The following is an 18005-nucleotide window of genomic DNA, read 5'->3' on the forward strand; positions in this document are numbered from 1 at the left end:
AGGAGTATTTATTTTCGTTTTTTCCGGCAGAGAGTATGAGAGTATATATTATACAATCATATAAATATAATGAAAAGGAATGCTCAAAGCCTTTTAACATAAAAATCCGAAAAAATATATGTCGGGAAATATTTAAAAGGCTGTACAAAAAGGTTTTTGGAAAAAAAAATTCAAAATAACTTTTTAAAGAAATCTTATATAAAAGGTTTCTTGCTAATTATATATTTGAAAATTATATCGTTTTCAAGGCATCATACCATTAGGCAGTGTTTCGTTTTAAATTTATGCAAAGATACATAAATATACTAGGTTTAAAATTACTCATTCGGGAAAAAAATGAATTTATTAGAATATTTAGTTAACTTATTTTAATCGCATGTATTTTTACTGACTTATCTAAGAAAAGTACGATATTGCTTTCAGTCGCATGGTGGGATTGGGGGGATGAAATTGAATTTCTTTACGTTCTGAGGTTTGAGGAGAACGAAAATATTCACTTAAATTGTGGTTTCCTTATATATTTATTTAAATACCTATATATAGAATGTTGTGGCTAGAAAGTTTCCTAAACTAGTAGATTGAAATTGATTTAAATTTAGATATGCTTTAGTAGTGTATCTGAAGTTGTGCATGTCAACATTTGATGAAGATTGCTTTAGTCGTTCTTGAGTTACGCTCAACTTTAAGGTCGACAACAGACAACATAACCTCAATTTGGGGTATTTTTATGATCGCATGCTGGTTGGGATTGGGTGATGAAAATAAATTTTTCTTTGTTTTATGAAAGTATTATGAAAATAACATTTATGTTTAAGATTTTGTGGCTAAAAATCTTCCAAATAACATTCATGTATAAAGTTTTGTATTTCAAAGTTCTCCAAAACTATGAAATCAATTTCATTGAAATCTGTATATGATGTAGTAGTGTATCTAAAGTTGTGCATGCGAGAATTTGATGAAGAGTGGTTGAGTCGTTCTCCAGTTACGCTCAATTTAAAGTTAACAGACAACATAAATTCATTTGTATTGATGTATTTTTCATAAACGCTTATGCAGTGAGTCACAGTGGTGAGTGAATTGAGACCTGACGCTTGTCTATATGGTCTACTCATTAATCGAGCGTATGTATTGCGTTTCATTCTCTAAATTCAGTGCGTTTCTGACTGCGAAATAGTGAGGACGTCGGAAAAGAAAAGTCGGTTTTGCGGAAAACTGTGCAAAAGCTTTTTTTCACATTCATTAAAGCTATAAAATTTTTTACTACTTTAAATTGGGTGAACTACAAACGACAGAGAATTAATAATGTTTGAACGATAAACAACCGCAATAAAAAAAAAAATCCTCTAGCTTTTTATACATTATCCAACTTGGGGCTATTTTCCCAATTAAAACCACTGAACGATTTGATTTTATTCGAAATACTGAAACTTTAGGCGAGCTATGTAGTACACAACATGAAATACTGTTATTAAATTTTTCACGTCAGACCGATAAAAATCAATTATTGGGATACTCCATCGACAGTAACTTTATTGACAGTAAACAGACTGTAAAAAAGTATTTTTCATTAACGTTTCCTACGTTTATTTGTTAAATCTATTCATTTCATTTGTTTATTTAACTTTATTTTTCTTTTAACTGTTTTTTTATTGTCCTGCAGTTAGTATACTTTGTAAAAAAATTGTTTGAAATTCTACTTTCAAATCCATAAGTAGATTTAAGTTCTTCCTAAAAAAAAATCTATTCGAGTAGTCTGGGTTCTTTTTAATCTCAAATCATGAAATATTATTAAAGAAAGAGAAAATTTCATTTAGCCTAAGACTTTTTGAATATATCGGATCGTTGATTTTATTTGACTTAATATATTTATACCTTTCAGAAAAAAATTTGAATTCTCTTACGATATTCTAATTAAATATATTGTCACCGGGGAGTTAAAAGAAGCGGCTAATAAAAAGACTGTTTTAATAAATCGGCTGCTTAAACAATTTAAGCTTAGTAATTATATTTCTAATTAAATAATTCTGATTAAGGCAACATTTTTTTCTTTAAGTAGGTAATTATTTAACAGACCAGATGTAAATGGATGAAAAATTACGATTAAATCTGTTCTTTTAAAGAGAGCATCTAATAGGTAAGTAAAGGATAGAAAATTGAGGAAAATAAAAACACTATCAAACAAAAATAATGCAATATTCGATTGCTGGTTAAAAATGATAAAGAATTCAAAAGCAACATCATTAAAAATATAAGAATTTATCTTTTATACACGATATTAAATTACTTTAATAATGATTATAATAATCATGTATCTTTCTAAAACATATGTATTGTTTTTACAAAAAGAGAAAGTTCTATTATATGACAAATTCTCATCAGTTAATTCTAATGAAAAACATTAAAGTTTTAAAAATAAATTAATGGTACAAAATAAATGTATATACGTTCTCTGTCATAAAAGATAGAATTACCAAGATTACTGTAAAAAAAATAATGAATCGTGAAACATGAAAAAAGCATAAAATAAAAAAATACAAATTGATAAAATTCTTAGGAGAACAAAAAAATACATGTACTCGTGTATATAAAACTTCATTTCCTAAGTACAATTCAGTAACAGAGAAATAATAATGATGTTATGGAGCGCCAACAGGAAATGGATAATACTCAGTAACTCAAAATAATTGTATCAGACGTTTTCTTCAAATGAATTGTTTAATAAAATTTCACTCTTATCCATTACTTTTAAAACTTCCTGATTTAATGAAATGAATTATGTATAATGTAAAAAAATGATGTTTAATGTTACAATTTATTGTTTTAGCAATTACTAACATAATCATTTTATTAATTGGCGGTATAATTTAATTAATTAAAATTTAAATCATTTTACATTATTCAAATTATATTAATTAAAATATTAAAAATCAGTTTTACTTTCCCTTCTAGAGCTTTAGCTCTGCTATAGCGCTATTATGTTTTACTCGACTGCCCAAAATGAATTGTAATGTATTTAGTGTGTTTATACGTATATATCGTATGTATTTTTGTTCCACCGTAGCAACTCAACGGCCGAACCGATTTAAATGTATGCTCCTCGTTGGAATCTGAACGTTACCAGGGGTGATATAGGCTATATAAATAAATTTTAAAAAATTGAAAAAAATTATACCATTTACAAATAACGCAACAAAATCAATACATCGAACGAAATGAACAATGTCATTTCCAAGATATACTCAACGGAAAGTTTATAGTACGTGGCATTTTAACCAAGGTAAATATTTTAACCAAACCATATTGGCATAAAGACTTCACGGATCTAATGGTAATGGTCAGAAATGTAGGAGCTTCCACTTCTACTTTACACTATCGTATCTGCATTGAGCGGACTCCTACTTTTTTTCTTTATTTAATAATAATATTTACAATTTTTATTTTAACTTATTTAATAAAAATTATTAAATTCATGGTCTAAATATTGTTTGAGTTTTGCATTTCTAAAAACCTAATAATAATATTTCAAATAAATAATTTTTTCTTAAAAACTTAATTTCATTATATCTATAATTTTTTTTAATATAAGGAACACGGCAGGGAAAGTTTTGGAATCCTTTGCTGAATTTTTTTTTAAATTTACGAATATAAAATTTTGAAAATCCTCTTTTATTCAACTCCTATATTTTTTCTTGGGGAATTATCATTTGAATATGAGAAGTTAAAATATACTAATATACAATGTTTAAATATTTAAAACTCAAATAACGTTATTTTCTTTTATCTAAAGAATAGTTTTATTTTAGTAATCTAATAGAAAGCATCATACAACTTGAAGAGCTGTCTAAAATGGTTATATCTGTGACATAGAAATTTAACGTCGTATTAAATTTTGTTAAGAAGAAAAAGTATTTTCTTTATAAAATATAATTGGTAGCAAACAAAAAAAAAAGTTAATCTCTTTAGATAGTAAATATATATATATATATATATATATATATATATATATATATATATATATATATATATATATATATATATATATATATATATATATATAAATATATATTTATTTATTATATATTAATATAATTTTAATAGTATTAAAAATTGGTAAAATACATCAGTGTTTACACAACATTTAATTAATTAATATTTAAGGTCCGCACCTCTAAAATTACTTCACTTCAGGCTAGGATACAATGCTGCCCTCTCAACACTCCTGTCAAAGTAAGGGACTGTGGCTGTATTCGCGGTAGAATCCTTTGTATCTTTTTATTTAATTTTTTTGATTCAAGGGTTATTTATTTATTTTATTGAAAAATCTTTAATTAACAAATAAAATAAATAACGAGATTTTTAAATCTTATTTGTTGTTTAAACTTTTAACGTTTTATTTAAAACGTATTTAAAACGATGAGGTTTATTTAAACCTCATCGTCAAATGAGGTCGTCTGACATAAATAAACCTCATCGACAATGAGGTTTATTTAAACCTCATCGTCGATAGTGATTTACAAAATCATAACAAATTATTTATTTAATATAACTTCCAGCATTTTTACTCTTTACTTTTAAATATAAATTTAAAACAGTTTCAAATACAATATGCTTCAGATAAAAAAAATATTTTGAATATCTAACCTGGGTACTTTTTTTTTCTCCACCCCCCCAAAAGTTTGCAAGTTTTTCACCTGGAAATAACTCAAAATAGTAGGTAACAATAATAACAATAACCAAGTTGGAGAAATAACCTAATACTATACGGTAATATAACCATTTTTATAACCATCTATATTTATTTATTTTATAAATATAACCTAACCAAACTTAACCTACTCTCGCTTCGCTCGCTAACCTTGACTAATTATCAGTAATGTTTTGAGTAATAATAGATTCAGTAATGATTGCAATTATTTATTATTTAAATAATCAAAACATTACTGTTAATTAGTCAAGGTTAGGGAGCATAGATTATGTTTGGTTTGATTATATTTATAATTTATATCTAAAATTATAAGCAATAATACTTTAATATGTTAATATGGAGAATGTTTAAAATAACCGGTATAAAAAAGCATGTTAGTGTGTTTTCAGGTTATTGGGTTATTTCTCCAACTGGTAATTGTTAATATCAATATTTCCTGCAATTTTGAGTTATTTCCAGGTGAAAAAATTGCAATTTTTTTTTTCAGGGGAAACAAAAAAGTACCCAAACCTGTTTGAAAGATAAGTTTTACAATAAAAAAATAAGTCTCTAATTTTTTAAATAAAAATATTAAGTGTTAGCTAATTACAAGTAAAATATTCATGACTTTTTTTTACTATTTACGTACTTAATAAATACTTTTATACTATTGTATCTTTATTTAAATTTTAGATTAATATCATCTTATGTCATTTCCAACTCCTATTATGAAAAGACCCGAACGAAATAGGCTCTCTAGATACACGGTATCTTCAAAGATGATTAGAAATCACTGCCGGTAAACCACTTGAAAACTCCACTGATTTTAGGATATTTTGAAAATTTAAATAAAAGATCGGTTCATAAAAAAAAAAAAAAAATGTAAAAAATTTTAAAAAGCTATTATTTTACTCTTTAGGACTACATAAAGATAATGCTATAGAAATTTTTGAAAGTTTCCAAAAAATAAAAATTCATTTTTATTTTTTGATATAAAAAAAATGTTGGGAAAACATGTTAGTTGGTTTTTTAAATAATTCTTATTTAATTTAATTCTTATACAATTTAATAAATTCCTGGTTTTTTAAAAATAATTTTAAATAATTTTGTTTGTCTCAATATCAACAAAAACTTCTAATAGAAATAAATCTCTCTCACTCTTCCACTCCTCTAACCCTTTATATTTATTCAACTCTCTACAGGTGCGTTTCGCTCAAGCTCCCTGGTACGTCTACTGGTAGACAGTGTTGAGCCATCTCTGGAATAGACGGAACCAAACTCTATATACCTCGCATTAAATCAAATCATCCTACCTTTACAGCGGTATTCTCCAACCAGCATGTTGATCGATATGAGTAACAAGCAAGATCTACTGCGCTCCTCAAGCCATTAGTGCGCATCGGCTTTTCTTATCTTTAAATATAATCATAAAATTACCTGTAGTACATCCTGGTACTAAAATTACCTGTAGTTACTCAATGTTATTACCCTACCATGGCGGCACTCCCTCGTGAATTATTACGAGGGTAAGTCAATTATTATCCGCAATGTAGTTATATATTTTACTGTAATACAAATAGGAAACTTACATGTACATCATTTTTCAACATAGTCCCCTTGAATTTCAACGTACTTGGTCCATCGTTGCACAATTTTCCTGATGCTCTCATAAAATAACGTTTTTGATTGAGCAGCGAGCCAGGAATGCACCGCTTGTTTCACTGTTTCGTCCGAGGTAAATCGACGGCTCCTTAATGCCTCTTTGAGTAGACCAAACAAGTGGTAGACAGAAGGGGCAAGATCATGAATATACGGAGGATGAGCCAGTACTTCAAAGTTGAGTTTCTGGAGCGTTTCAGCAGTGTGGACGGGCATTGTCTTGTCGTGCAACAACACACAACACCTTTCGACAGCAGTCCTCGGCGTTTGCTTCGAATTGCAGGCTTCAACTTGGTAGTAAGCATCTCACTGTAACACGCACTGTTTATTATCGTGTCCCTTTCCTCATAATTCTCCAGTGCTGGGCCTTGTGAGTCCCAAAAAACTGTAAGCATCAGTTTTCCTGCGGGTGGTTGGGTCTTGAACTTTTTTTGCAGGGCGAATTTGGATGTTTCCATTCCATACTCTGCCGTTTACTCTCCGGCTCGTAATGATGGATCCATGTTTCGTCAACAGTGATGATTCTGTCTAAGAAGATGTCAAGTTCGTTACCATAGCGATCCAAATGTTTTTGATAGATGTCCAAGCGCGTTTGTTTATGCAACTATGTGAGTTGTTTTGGGACCCATCATGCACAGACATTATGAAACCCAAGTCTGTTGTGAATGATTTCGTAGGCAGAACCGTGATTAATTTGCAGACGATGTGCCACTTCATCAATAGTTACCCGTCTGTCTAAGAAAATCATGTCACGTACACGCTCAATGTTTTCCTGATTTGTGGCGGTAAACGGTCGTCCGGCTCCTTCGTCGTGCGTAACACTTGTGCGACCGTTTTTAAATTTTTCAATTCATTGGTAGACACTCCGTTGCGGCAACATACTGTTCCCGTACTGTACCGAAAGTCTTCGATGAATTTCGGCCCCTGATACATCTTCCGACCACAAAAACGGATCACTGAACGTTGTTTTTCTTTGGTGCAAACAGAAAGCGGAGCAGCCATGGTTAATGGCAGGGCAGCGATAATGGAACTAACCTAGCAGCATCAAAAAATAGACATAACAACAATTAAACCACGTATGCATCATCTACGCAACACGACATTACTACTGATATAAAAAAAATATAACTAAATTGCGAATAATAATTGACTTATCGTCGTACATTAGTCTCGGTCGATACCAAAAAAGGACACGAATCCGGTTATCTTCCGATATAAATTCTTCAGTATTGTAAATAGCATGAATCCAGATGCTATAGTTTTTACAGACGGTTCTAGACAGGATAATTCTGTTGGTTGGGCTTTCGTGGTTGCCAGTAGAACATATATGGTTGGCCTTCTTAGCATCGCCAGTGTTTTCGTCGCGGAGCTGTATGCTATTAACAAGGCCTTAAATATGCTTAACCCAATAATCTGACACATACTGTCTGTTCAGATTCCATCAGTACATTGTAGGCGATTTGTGACATTACTCTTGACACCCTATTTTTTGTGATATACAGTCTGTTATCTACGAAATGACTAGCGTAGCAGAAGTATTAGCTTTTGTTGGATCTCTAGTCATATTGGAATTTCAGGCACTGGACCCTCTAATCATGCGGTAAAAGAGGCCTGTTTACAACCCCCCTTTCACTAATCGCTTTCTTTCGAACGATCCTGTCTCAGCAATAGATTTTGTCCAGTTAAGAATACTGTGTGTCAATTATAATAACCGAAGCTTCACTTCGGTTTGGTCCGTGCTAAGTGTAGCTATCATTCTGATAGGAAGTCGGCCTAGATGCCAAATGTGTAAATAAAAAAAAACACTATTTTTAAAAATGTGTATCCTGCTCTAAATGAGATAAAATGACATATGAGACAATACAATAATGAAAAAAATGTAATTCATCGCTATAAGGCAGAAAATGTAATAAATAAATTACACACCGCTTATAAAAATAACAATTCAATAAAAATTTTTTTACTTGCACTAAATAACTTAAGATACATTACAAGAAGAGTTCAGGACTTTTTTTTAGTGATTTATCTTAATAGTAACATACTTAGTTCTTATTCTTTAGAGCAGTGGTTTTAATTTATTTTCATACGCAAGCCGAACGTTTTCAGAGCATGCCATTCGTAAGTCGAACCTTTATTCAGTATAGGTTCGAAAGGCGTTTTTTTAACTTCAGAAATAAAAAGTTAAATGAAATACATTTAATGTAAAATCCATTAGCCTTTCTGCTGTTCTAACGTTTCCAACCATTTCTACGTTCACAAAAATAAGTCTTCCGCTCCTGTGTGGCAACATTTTAACATTTTGTAGTATTTTTTTTAGTCATCAGCCATTTGACTGGTTTGATGCATTTCTTTATTCCACTATATGCTAATCTTTTAATTTTAATTCATGATTCTTTCGCCTTAGTTACTTAGTTATTATTTTCATGAGTAGAATAAGTTACGAAAGTCATGGGAGAAATTTGTGATACATTCTGTATTTAAAACTCGTATATGGAATGTAATGTAAAATTATTTTTTTTACTTTCTAGATTAATTAATTTCTTAGAACTATCACGAAAATTATTTATTATTAGATATGTTTCAGTTTAAAAGCAGAAAAAATGGAAACAAAATACTCTAAACTTAAAATTTAGAATAACTAGTTTTTTTTTTTTTTGTTTGAAAGAATGCAATTTCGTATATGTATATCAGACAGCCAAAGAAAAAAAATTCCCTGTTCTGTAACATCTGAAATTAGCAAGTGACCCTTTCCAAACGGTACAATGTAGCAAATTTTGTAAAGTGCAAAGAGTGCTTTTTTATTTTACCCATATATCAGATAGATATCTTATAGTTTAAGGCTTAATTTAAAGAAGACTGTTTAACTACTTAACGATTATGAATATTGTAACGTTTGCATAAAAATGGACACGTTATTTTATATGTCCTTTATTTTGGGTAAAGTACAAATCATTCGATCAGATTATCTATCTGTTTTCCTTGATCCTTCCAGACAAATACTGCGGCATTTCCTCTCACAATTGGATGAGTAGTGGATAAAGATTTCTATTGTGATCATTTTAAAGTTCTAACCGATCTTCACAAAATTCTGTTTTCTATTTAGAAAATAATAATAATGGTGGTGAAAATAATAATTTTTTGTTCATGATACTGGTGGTGGAAATCGCTAAAAACTTATAATATTTGATGAAAAACCAAATAAAATTTATTTTAAATTAATCATCGTCAATAACATTTGTTGTTGGCAAAGAGAAAAGCATTATTGTCACCTGTAATAGTCACATGAATAAATGAGGTATACGGCATAATTTTAAAAAAAATCGGAAGTGGACACCACATGGCGTACTTCTTGTACGCCTATTAAATTACATATACAATTTTTTTTTTAATGAAAAGTTTATAAAATTTTATTTTATTAATAACTTCTGATATTTTATATATATATATATATTTTTTTTTTTTTTTATTGTTATTATTGAATTATTATTTATTGTAAATTTTTTTTTACAATCAGAGGTCAATAATTATTAATAAATCAATATGATTAATTTAGAAAAAAAAAGATTAAATTGGATTTGATACGATTTGCTTTTCCCTTGTAAGAGCCAAATATTCCATTAATTAAAATTTTTATTTGGCTATAACTCTGGAACCAATGAAAATAAGTACCACTTATGATATATCGTTTAAAAGCTCTCAATGAGAGCGTATTACTGCAGTTAAGGAAAAGTCCAAAATATAATGTTTTTTTGGATTTTGGGCTGTTTTGGACACGTTTTGATCCAGTCGATTGTAATCAAAAGGGGAAGTGCACAACTAGATGTTACAACAGTCCTAAATCCAAAATTTCAATATCCTACGGCTAATAGTTTTTGAATTATGCGAAGATACATACGTACATATATAGACATACATACATACAGACATAACGCCGAAACTATTCAAAATGGATTCAGGGATGGTCATAATGGATATTTCCGTTGAAATCTGAAAACGAAATTTTTCGCGATCACAATACTTCCTTTACTTCGTACAAGGAAGTAAAAATAGTTGGTTCAAAATAAATTTAACTACGTTTTTTTATAATACAAATAAATAAATTAAACAACAGATTGGATAAAATATATATTTATTTCTATGTACCTTTAATGTGCGTTAACATAAAACGTTTACGGAAGTAAAATGGTTCCCAAATGAAAATTTCTGTAAAACTTAAAATGGATCACTATTCATTTTTTTTTTTTTTTTTTTTTAATTAACGTACTCAGTACTGAATCGTCATTCAATATCATCATATTGTTCAATGATTAATTCATTACATAAGGTCGAAACGTTCTAGTAAATATTAATTTTATAACTTATGAAAAATGTCATGACTGAAAAATCTTCAAGCTTTTTTATTATTTAATCGAATTTTCTAATCCACTGATTACAGTTACACTACTAAATTTTTATTAGAAGTATAATGTAACTTATTATTTATTGTTTTATTAATTTTTTATCAACGTTTTTATTTCTGTTTAAAATAATACCGGGTAACAGAAACAAAATTCCGCAGATTAAAATTAAATTTACAATTACAAATGAAAGTTCAAACTTAAATTTTTTTTTTTTTGTACCTCTTAATGCAACTCAATACAAACACCGTTTACAGTCCTGCAGACGTCAAACAGAAAATCCACTTTATTCTATACTCAGACGAGCATATCTATATGAATCACTTACACTGCTGCTGTTATTCTTCGGCCACTTGGTCGAGTGACTGGATTTTTTTTTTATATACGATATCTTTTACGTAGACTCAGAAAATGAAATTCATCGGCATCAAATCGGGACTTCGTAATTGGCAAGCGATGGAAGCTTTGCTGCCTATCCGGCCTTGTAGAAACTAGTCGTTGAGCGCAGTCCATACAACGTCTGCAAGATCAGAAAAATTTGATTTTTTTCATCCTATTGGAAAATTAGGCTCTTCATTTTTCATTGTTCAAGAACCCAAAGTTCTTTAACATATCCGAGTAATACAGTGTCCTTAATGTCCAAAACATTTGATTGTGCGTGGTATCATACCAGTACTCATGTACTTTCGGACAGTTGCAGACTAATTTCACCAATTCGTGTAGATTTTCTAAGCCCTTATTCGGTAAAACGAAGTTTAATATGCTCGTTATAAGTTGAACTCCTTGTGTCTTATCGTAAGGTTTAATTTTATGTAGTAACTGCAGTTTTTAAGCGTAAAATTTTAATCGCTTGTGAACTCCAGCTTGAACAGTGTTTTAAGGTACGTTTATTTGACGAATAACACAACGAACTAAACAATTTGAACTTTATTGGAAAGACAGTTGAATTCCTTCTGTGTTTTTAGCACTTGTGTTAAGCCTATCCGGTGAATTTCCTTTCAAAACGATTCCGTTTTCCAAAAACTGTTCGCACCACTTATATATGCTTTTCTCACTTGGAGAATTTCTACAGTGGACTGACGCATAATTTCTTTGTACAGCAATCACCGATTTTCTTTCTTCGAATCGGTACAGGCATTATGCTTTCTCATATGATTATACTGAAGCCCGGGCTTATAATAGCTTGGCATTTGCAGCAGCCTAACGCCGTTCCTATCTGAGGAGAATGTGCAAACTAAAACTTAATTGTTGCTTCAAGATTACGCATAAAACACTATTGAGTCCTGTAAAGTATATTCGTTCTTGATCCTGAGTTATTTACGTTTCGGTGTATAGTTTTAAAAGATATCTGATTTAAAATTTGAATTTATACATCTTTGTTAGAAGTATTGACCTTTTATAACAAACTTTTAAACCTTGACCTTTTAAAAATCAGTAAACTCAGAAAATTATGTCAGTTGTTTAAATTAGTTTATCCAAAAATTAAATATACTTTTCATTATTTATAAATCGCTTTTCTAATCAGAATTACTTTTATACCATTAATACTGTTCCATATTATTCAAAAAAAAAAAGTTATACATGGTAATATTTCTTTAAACCTAAGTTCTTAAAATATTCTACTTGTAATCTAACTTCTTCGAGACAATGTTATAAAATAAAATAAAAAATTAAAAAATGTTTTTAAAAACATGCTTTTCTTAAAAATAAATAAATAAAACAAACAAAAAAAAACAATTTGTACAAATTTAGTTTCCAATAAACTTTTAAAAAAATTACTTCTAAGAAAATTACTTGTCAAAGAATTTTCTATTCATGCATGACTAAGAAGAAAAGCGTGGGCGCAATCTAATTATAAAGTCGTTGTATATGAGTGCGCGCTTCATGCTTTTCTTTTTGTCAATCATAAATAGAAAATTCCTTTAAAAATAATTTTCTAAGTAATCTTTTTAAAGGAATTTTCTTGAAAACAAAATTTACGAATCCATCGAGTTAGTCTAGTGGTAAAATCGTCATCAGCTAATTTCGAAGTCAAAGTTCTCAGGTTCAAATCCTAGAAAATATAGTTACTTTTATACGGATTTGAATACTAGATCGTGAATACCGGTGTTTTTTTTTAACCTCCGGGTCCACCTTTAGATATTACTTCAGAGGATGAGATGAATGATTTGTAGCGTGTGTGATGCCATGCCTTACCTGGATTCGAGTTCAGGCCTCTGGATAAAAGGCCGAGACTCTACCACTCGCGCCAGGGTGGCCGGTGTTCTTTGGTGGTTGGGTTTCAATTAACAACACATCTCAGGATTAGTTAACCTGAGTTTTTTCAAGACTACAAATTTACCGATACAGTTGCATGTAGACTGATAAGAAGCTAATAACTTTAATTAATGATGCGACTATAAAGAAAAAATACGGAATTTTTTTTTTATTTATTAATTTTTTTCAAAAAAAGGATGTTTATAAAAACTTTTTTATTTATTTATTTATTTTTTTTTTTTTCCTCCACACAACTGAGGTGTTTTAAATCATTTTTTCCCTAATGTGTACGTTGTAATGTGTTCTACTTAAATAAACAATAAGCAACTCCCCCCCTACGGTCCAATGAAATGAGGATGATATGTATGACATGTAAATGAGGTGTAGTCTTATAGTGACCCAGACCGACCATTCCTGAAACGAGTAGTTAATTGAAAGCCAACTACCAAAGTACACACAGGTATCCACTGTAAAGTTTTCAAATCCACATTAAAGCAACTTTTACTACGATTTGAACGTCTACATCTTCGACTTCGAAAATCAGCTCAAATTAAATTCTAAGTTTCTAAAATCTTTTCTTAAAATGTTAATTTTACAATTACTTGTAACATTTTTTTAATTGTATATTAAACTGACAAGAAATTGTTTACTTTTGTTTCAATTCCTTTGCAAACAAAAAATATTTATACGCAGTTTTATTTTATATTGTAATCTGGTGAATTATTTTCCAGTATTATAAGATATATTGATACTAGTTATTTATAATTAAATCACGTGATTGGCGTAGATAAATTTTAGAAGGAAAATTTACACTAGTTATATTAAGATCCCCGCTTCAACAGCCACATAATCTAGTTATATTGAATCGATAGTCAAAATCAGTCGAATCGATAGCTATACGTTATCGATGAACTCCTTTCCTCAAGATGTTTCCCTTGTATCTCCAATAATTTATGTACAAACATTCTATTTATAAAATATAGAAATATATAAAATTAACAATTGAATATTTTATTGTCACCCGACTTATATCGTTGTGTAAAATTTCACTACTGTATGACATCGGGAAATGAGTTTAATTAAGGTTGCAAGATTTGAGGACACGGTTGAATCATTGTAGATTAAAAAAAGGATGTAATAAAATATACACCGAGTTTATAAGTTTCATTACTTTCTCGTTATAGAGAAAATTATTTAAATTTCTACCCGTAACTAAATTATAATGGAAAAATTATTTTTATCCCTAAGTATTTTTGTAAGCTAGTAGCGTTTTCTGACAATTCATTTAATCACCAGAGCGGTAACAAAAGCAATATTTTTAATCTGTAAGAAATAATTGATTACATTCATAATTTCATAGTATAAGTATCTATGTAACTAGATATTAAAGCGACATTTCACTGGTATTGTACTACTAATAAATGGTCTACAAATATTATTTGTTTATCTAAAGATATAAAAGTTATTTTAATAAAAAAAGTTCTAAAACCCTCCCTAAATCAAACTTTATTAGATTTTAATCATTTATATTCTTATTTTTTTATAGTGTCAAGATGCTGGGCGTAAAGGGCATAGTAAAATCTGTCCCTCGCAGTCCTGCTGCTCCTTGGGGCGTTCATCTCATTTTTTCAAGAAATACGTCATCGAGCAGGACTCTGTGGATCGCTAATAATACAACTCCGGTAAGCAGATTGATTGGTTAATACTGTAACTATAACGTAGTTTTATAGAAAAATCCATTCATTTATATCAAGAATAATTTTTTATATTTATGAAACCTAATACTATAGAATGCCATTTGTATTTAGCTCACAATCGTAAAATGTTTGCTTATTTTTAATGAAGAGTATACACTTAATTAAATTAAGTGTATTTCGAAAATATCAATATATAAACATAAAAAACAACCTTCACTGAAAACAAAATCACAAATTGTAAATCCTTAAACCCTTTAATGTACAATAAGTATCAAAATTATTAGTTTACCACTAAAACTGAAAGAGAACAAATAAAATTACTCACAGTTACAAATTAAAACACACACACACACACATATATATAAATATATCAAATTAATCAATTGATAGATATAATTATAAACAAAATTAAAGTAACTAGGCGGTAGTTGAAAATGTGTTATAATAATTTGAGAAGAGAGAAAAAATCGATTTCGTAAAACAAGTTTTTAGATTCTATTTTAATTCAATCGATTAAAAAATGTTTACCAATTTTAAAATTTCATTTACTTTATCACATATAACATTATCAATTCTACAAACAAACTTGAGTTTGCTCCTCAGTAAACCTAATCGAATAAGACATAATGTTACAACAGTCTAATTGGTCATATGACTCACAGGATTTGCTGAGTGTTAAAAAGAAATAATTTGATGATCAAATGCACAAGTCAAATAGATGATTTCTTCTGGATAAAAACGAATGAAGTGCATTTTTTTCAAAAGAAAGAGGATTAAATCCTGAAACTTTATCTGATTTCATAGATAAAATACTTTAACGAGCTTGTAATCAAATAAGAATCACTAAAATTGTATCAGATTGTTTTTAACCAATATATTTTTTAAAGTATTTAAACGTAGAATTGTCCACACACCTTGTAATTAGCAGCAACATTCAGTTTGCGTGCATTTCGTATTTATTGGTGTGGGTTGGCGCTACTAGCGGCGATGGTCGGCACTATCTAAACTAATTTAATTTCACAAATTATATAAAACAAATTTCGCTTATACGATTGGCAATTGGTGTAGCCGTGAGGCGTAACGCACCAGGTACCTGTCAACCAGACGATCGAGTTCGAGACCCGGCCAGACCGAGTTACTATTTTACACTTTAAATATCATTCATTTATTTAACTCTACCGCTCACCTGTGATTACACAACACAGCAGAATACCACAACAGCTTTTTTGGGGTGAGGGTGCGATTTTTCAAAAATTTTGGTTACAAATATTGTTATTTTTAATTGTTAACAAATATCCCTAAGAAAAGTATGACCTTAATTAGAGGAAATCTCGAGATACTAAGGGTGACCATGCTCTACAGCCTCACCCCCTTGACCTTTTAAGTTAAAAATTGAATGGCATCAGTTCATATATAAAAGGAATCTGACCAAATTTGGTCAAAATCGATCCAATAGTTCTGGAGATATAAGGTGATTTAGAGGCCAACACCGATCACACGTACATACGAATATTAACATCCGGAAAATTTCCATCTGGTTTTCTGCGTTCCTTAGGTGTCAAAACGTCAAGATCCGGTGAAAACCGCATATGCCCAAATTGGACCGATTATAATACTTTACACTGTAGAGAGTGTAAAGGCTCTGCTATAGTGCTACACGGGAAAATAAAAGTATATCATTAATCATTAAGATTCTTAAAATTCCCTCTTTTTAATAAAAATTCGTGGATTCAATAAGTTATCATTACAGTAAAAACTTTAGCGTTAATAAAAAACTACAGAGAAGATTGACACAAGCAAGAAAAGGTTTCTTACAAGAAAGAAATCCATTAGTATCAGATCTAACAGATCTAAGAATTAGATACTGATCTAAGAAAATTCTTGAAGGTATTTTTGTGGATGAATTTTTTTGTGGTAATGAAACATAGAAAATTAGAAAATAAAAAAATTTGTGGTTTTTAAAATTTAATATTTCAACAAGATACTGAAAATTAGATAAGTCAATAAAATTCAAAATGAAGAGGTCTTCAGACGAATAGAGGAAAAAAGAAATAACTATCAAAATCTTGTAAACATAAGAACTAAGTGAGATTTGTTTAATTTGTGCTTTCACCTACAATTGATAATAAAAAACTGCCTAATCTTATGTAATAAAACCTTATAGAATAATAATTAAAGAATAGTATATTACTAATGTGGTTGGTAAAGCAATTCTATATATCTTTGTCAATTCATGATACCGTATTCCGGCTGGTTTGTAATAGGTAGCACGTCGTTCATATAATGCAGCCAAAGGATAACTGTTAAATTTTTATTGTTTATATGGGTAGGAAAGACCCATGTATTTGCCGTATATCTTAACAACAGGATATCTCTTCTATAATTCGACTTCTGATTAAACTAGTTGCTGTTGCTGTTGTTGTTGTTGTTATTATTACATTTTTAACGATGTAATAATAAATTTTGAAAAGTTATTTGACTAGAAGATAAGGCCAGGATTTCTTACTGTTTTAAAACTATGTTATTTATTAATATTAGTATAATTAATGTTATGTTAATTTAATAAGTTATCAAACTACTGAGAATGGCGAAGTATTTTTTTAATTTTTTACCTTGTACATTATTCCACTTCTTTTTCCTGTTTAGCCTCCCGTAATTACCGTTCAGATATTACTTCAGACGATGAATGAGGATGATAAACATGAGTGTCAATGAAGTGTAGTCTTGTACAGTCTCAGTTCGACCATTCCTGAGACGTGTGGTTAATTGAAACCCGACCACCAAAGAACACCGATATCCACGATCTAGTATTCAAATCCGTATAAAAATAACTGACTTTGCTAGGACTTAAACGCTGGAACTCTCGACTTCCAAATCAGCTGATTTGGGAAGACGCGTTCACCACTAGACCAACCCGGTGGGTTAACTTGTACATTATTGACTGTTAGATTTCATAACTATATGGTTGTAAACATAGAATGGCAAAAGGATCCTCAAAAAAATGAGAAAAAATCTACGTCAGAAAATTAGGAGTGAAGTCGTTTTCTTTTGCTCTTTTTACTGAACCGAATGTAGTGTTTTTCATCAGTCGTCTCAATCTGAAAATATTCAGCTGATGTTTCCTCCCTCCTAAAGTGACATCATTGTACTATCATGAACATCATAATTCTCAGAGAAATCAACACTTGATTGATATGTCTTGAATCCAAGGTATTTTACATGTATTAAAACCAAAATAAAAGATACCGCAAATAAGCAAAAAGTAATACACCAAATCCAAAAAAGATCCTTTAAGGTCTTTCTCTTGGTGTT

At 29.7% G+C, this 18005-nt stretch overlaps 1 protein-coding gene across 2 annotated transcripts in view; it reads left to right on the forward strand.

Annotated features, from left to right (window-relative positions):
- The window catches only part of P5CS (Delta[1]-pyrroline-5-carboxylate synthase), a 264054-nt gene that overhangs the window by 79823 nt on the left and 166226 nt on the right, over positions 1-18005 (forward strand). For both annotated transcript variants that reach the window (XM_075365901.1, XM_075365902.1), the window contains one exon: positions 14543-14678. In XM_075365901.1, coding sequence (XP_075222016.1) covers positions 14550-14678 — 129 coding nt within the window. In that variant the 5' untranslated portion in view covers positions 14543-14549. The remainder of the gene's footprint in view (positions 1-14542; positions 14679-18005) is intronic.

This window comes from Lycorma delicatula, chromosome 5 (genome assembly GCF_047948215.1).
Source record: "Lycorma delicatula isolate Av1 chromosome 5, ASM4794821v1, whole genome shotgun sequence".
NCBI lineage: Eukaryota > Metazoa > Arthropoda > Insecta > Hemiptera > Fulgoridae > Lycorma > Lycorma delicatula.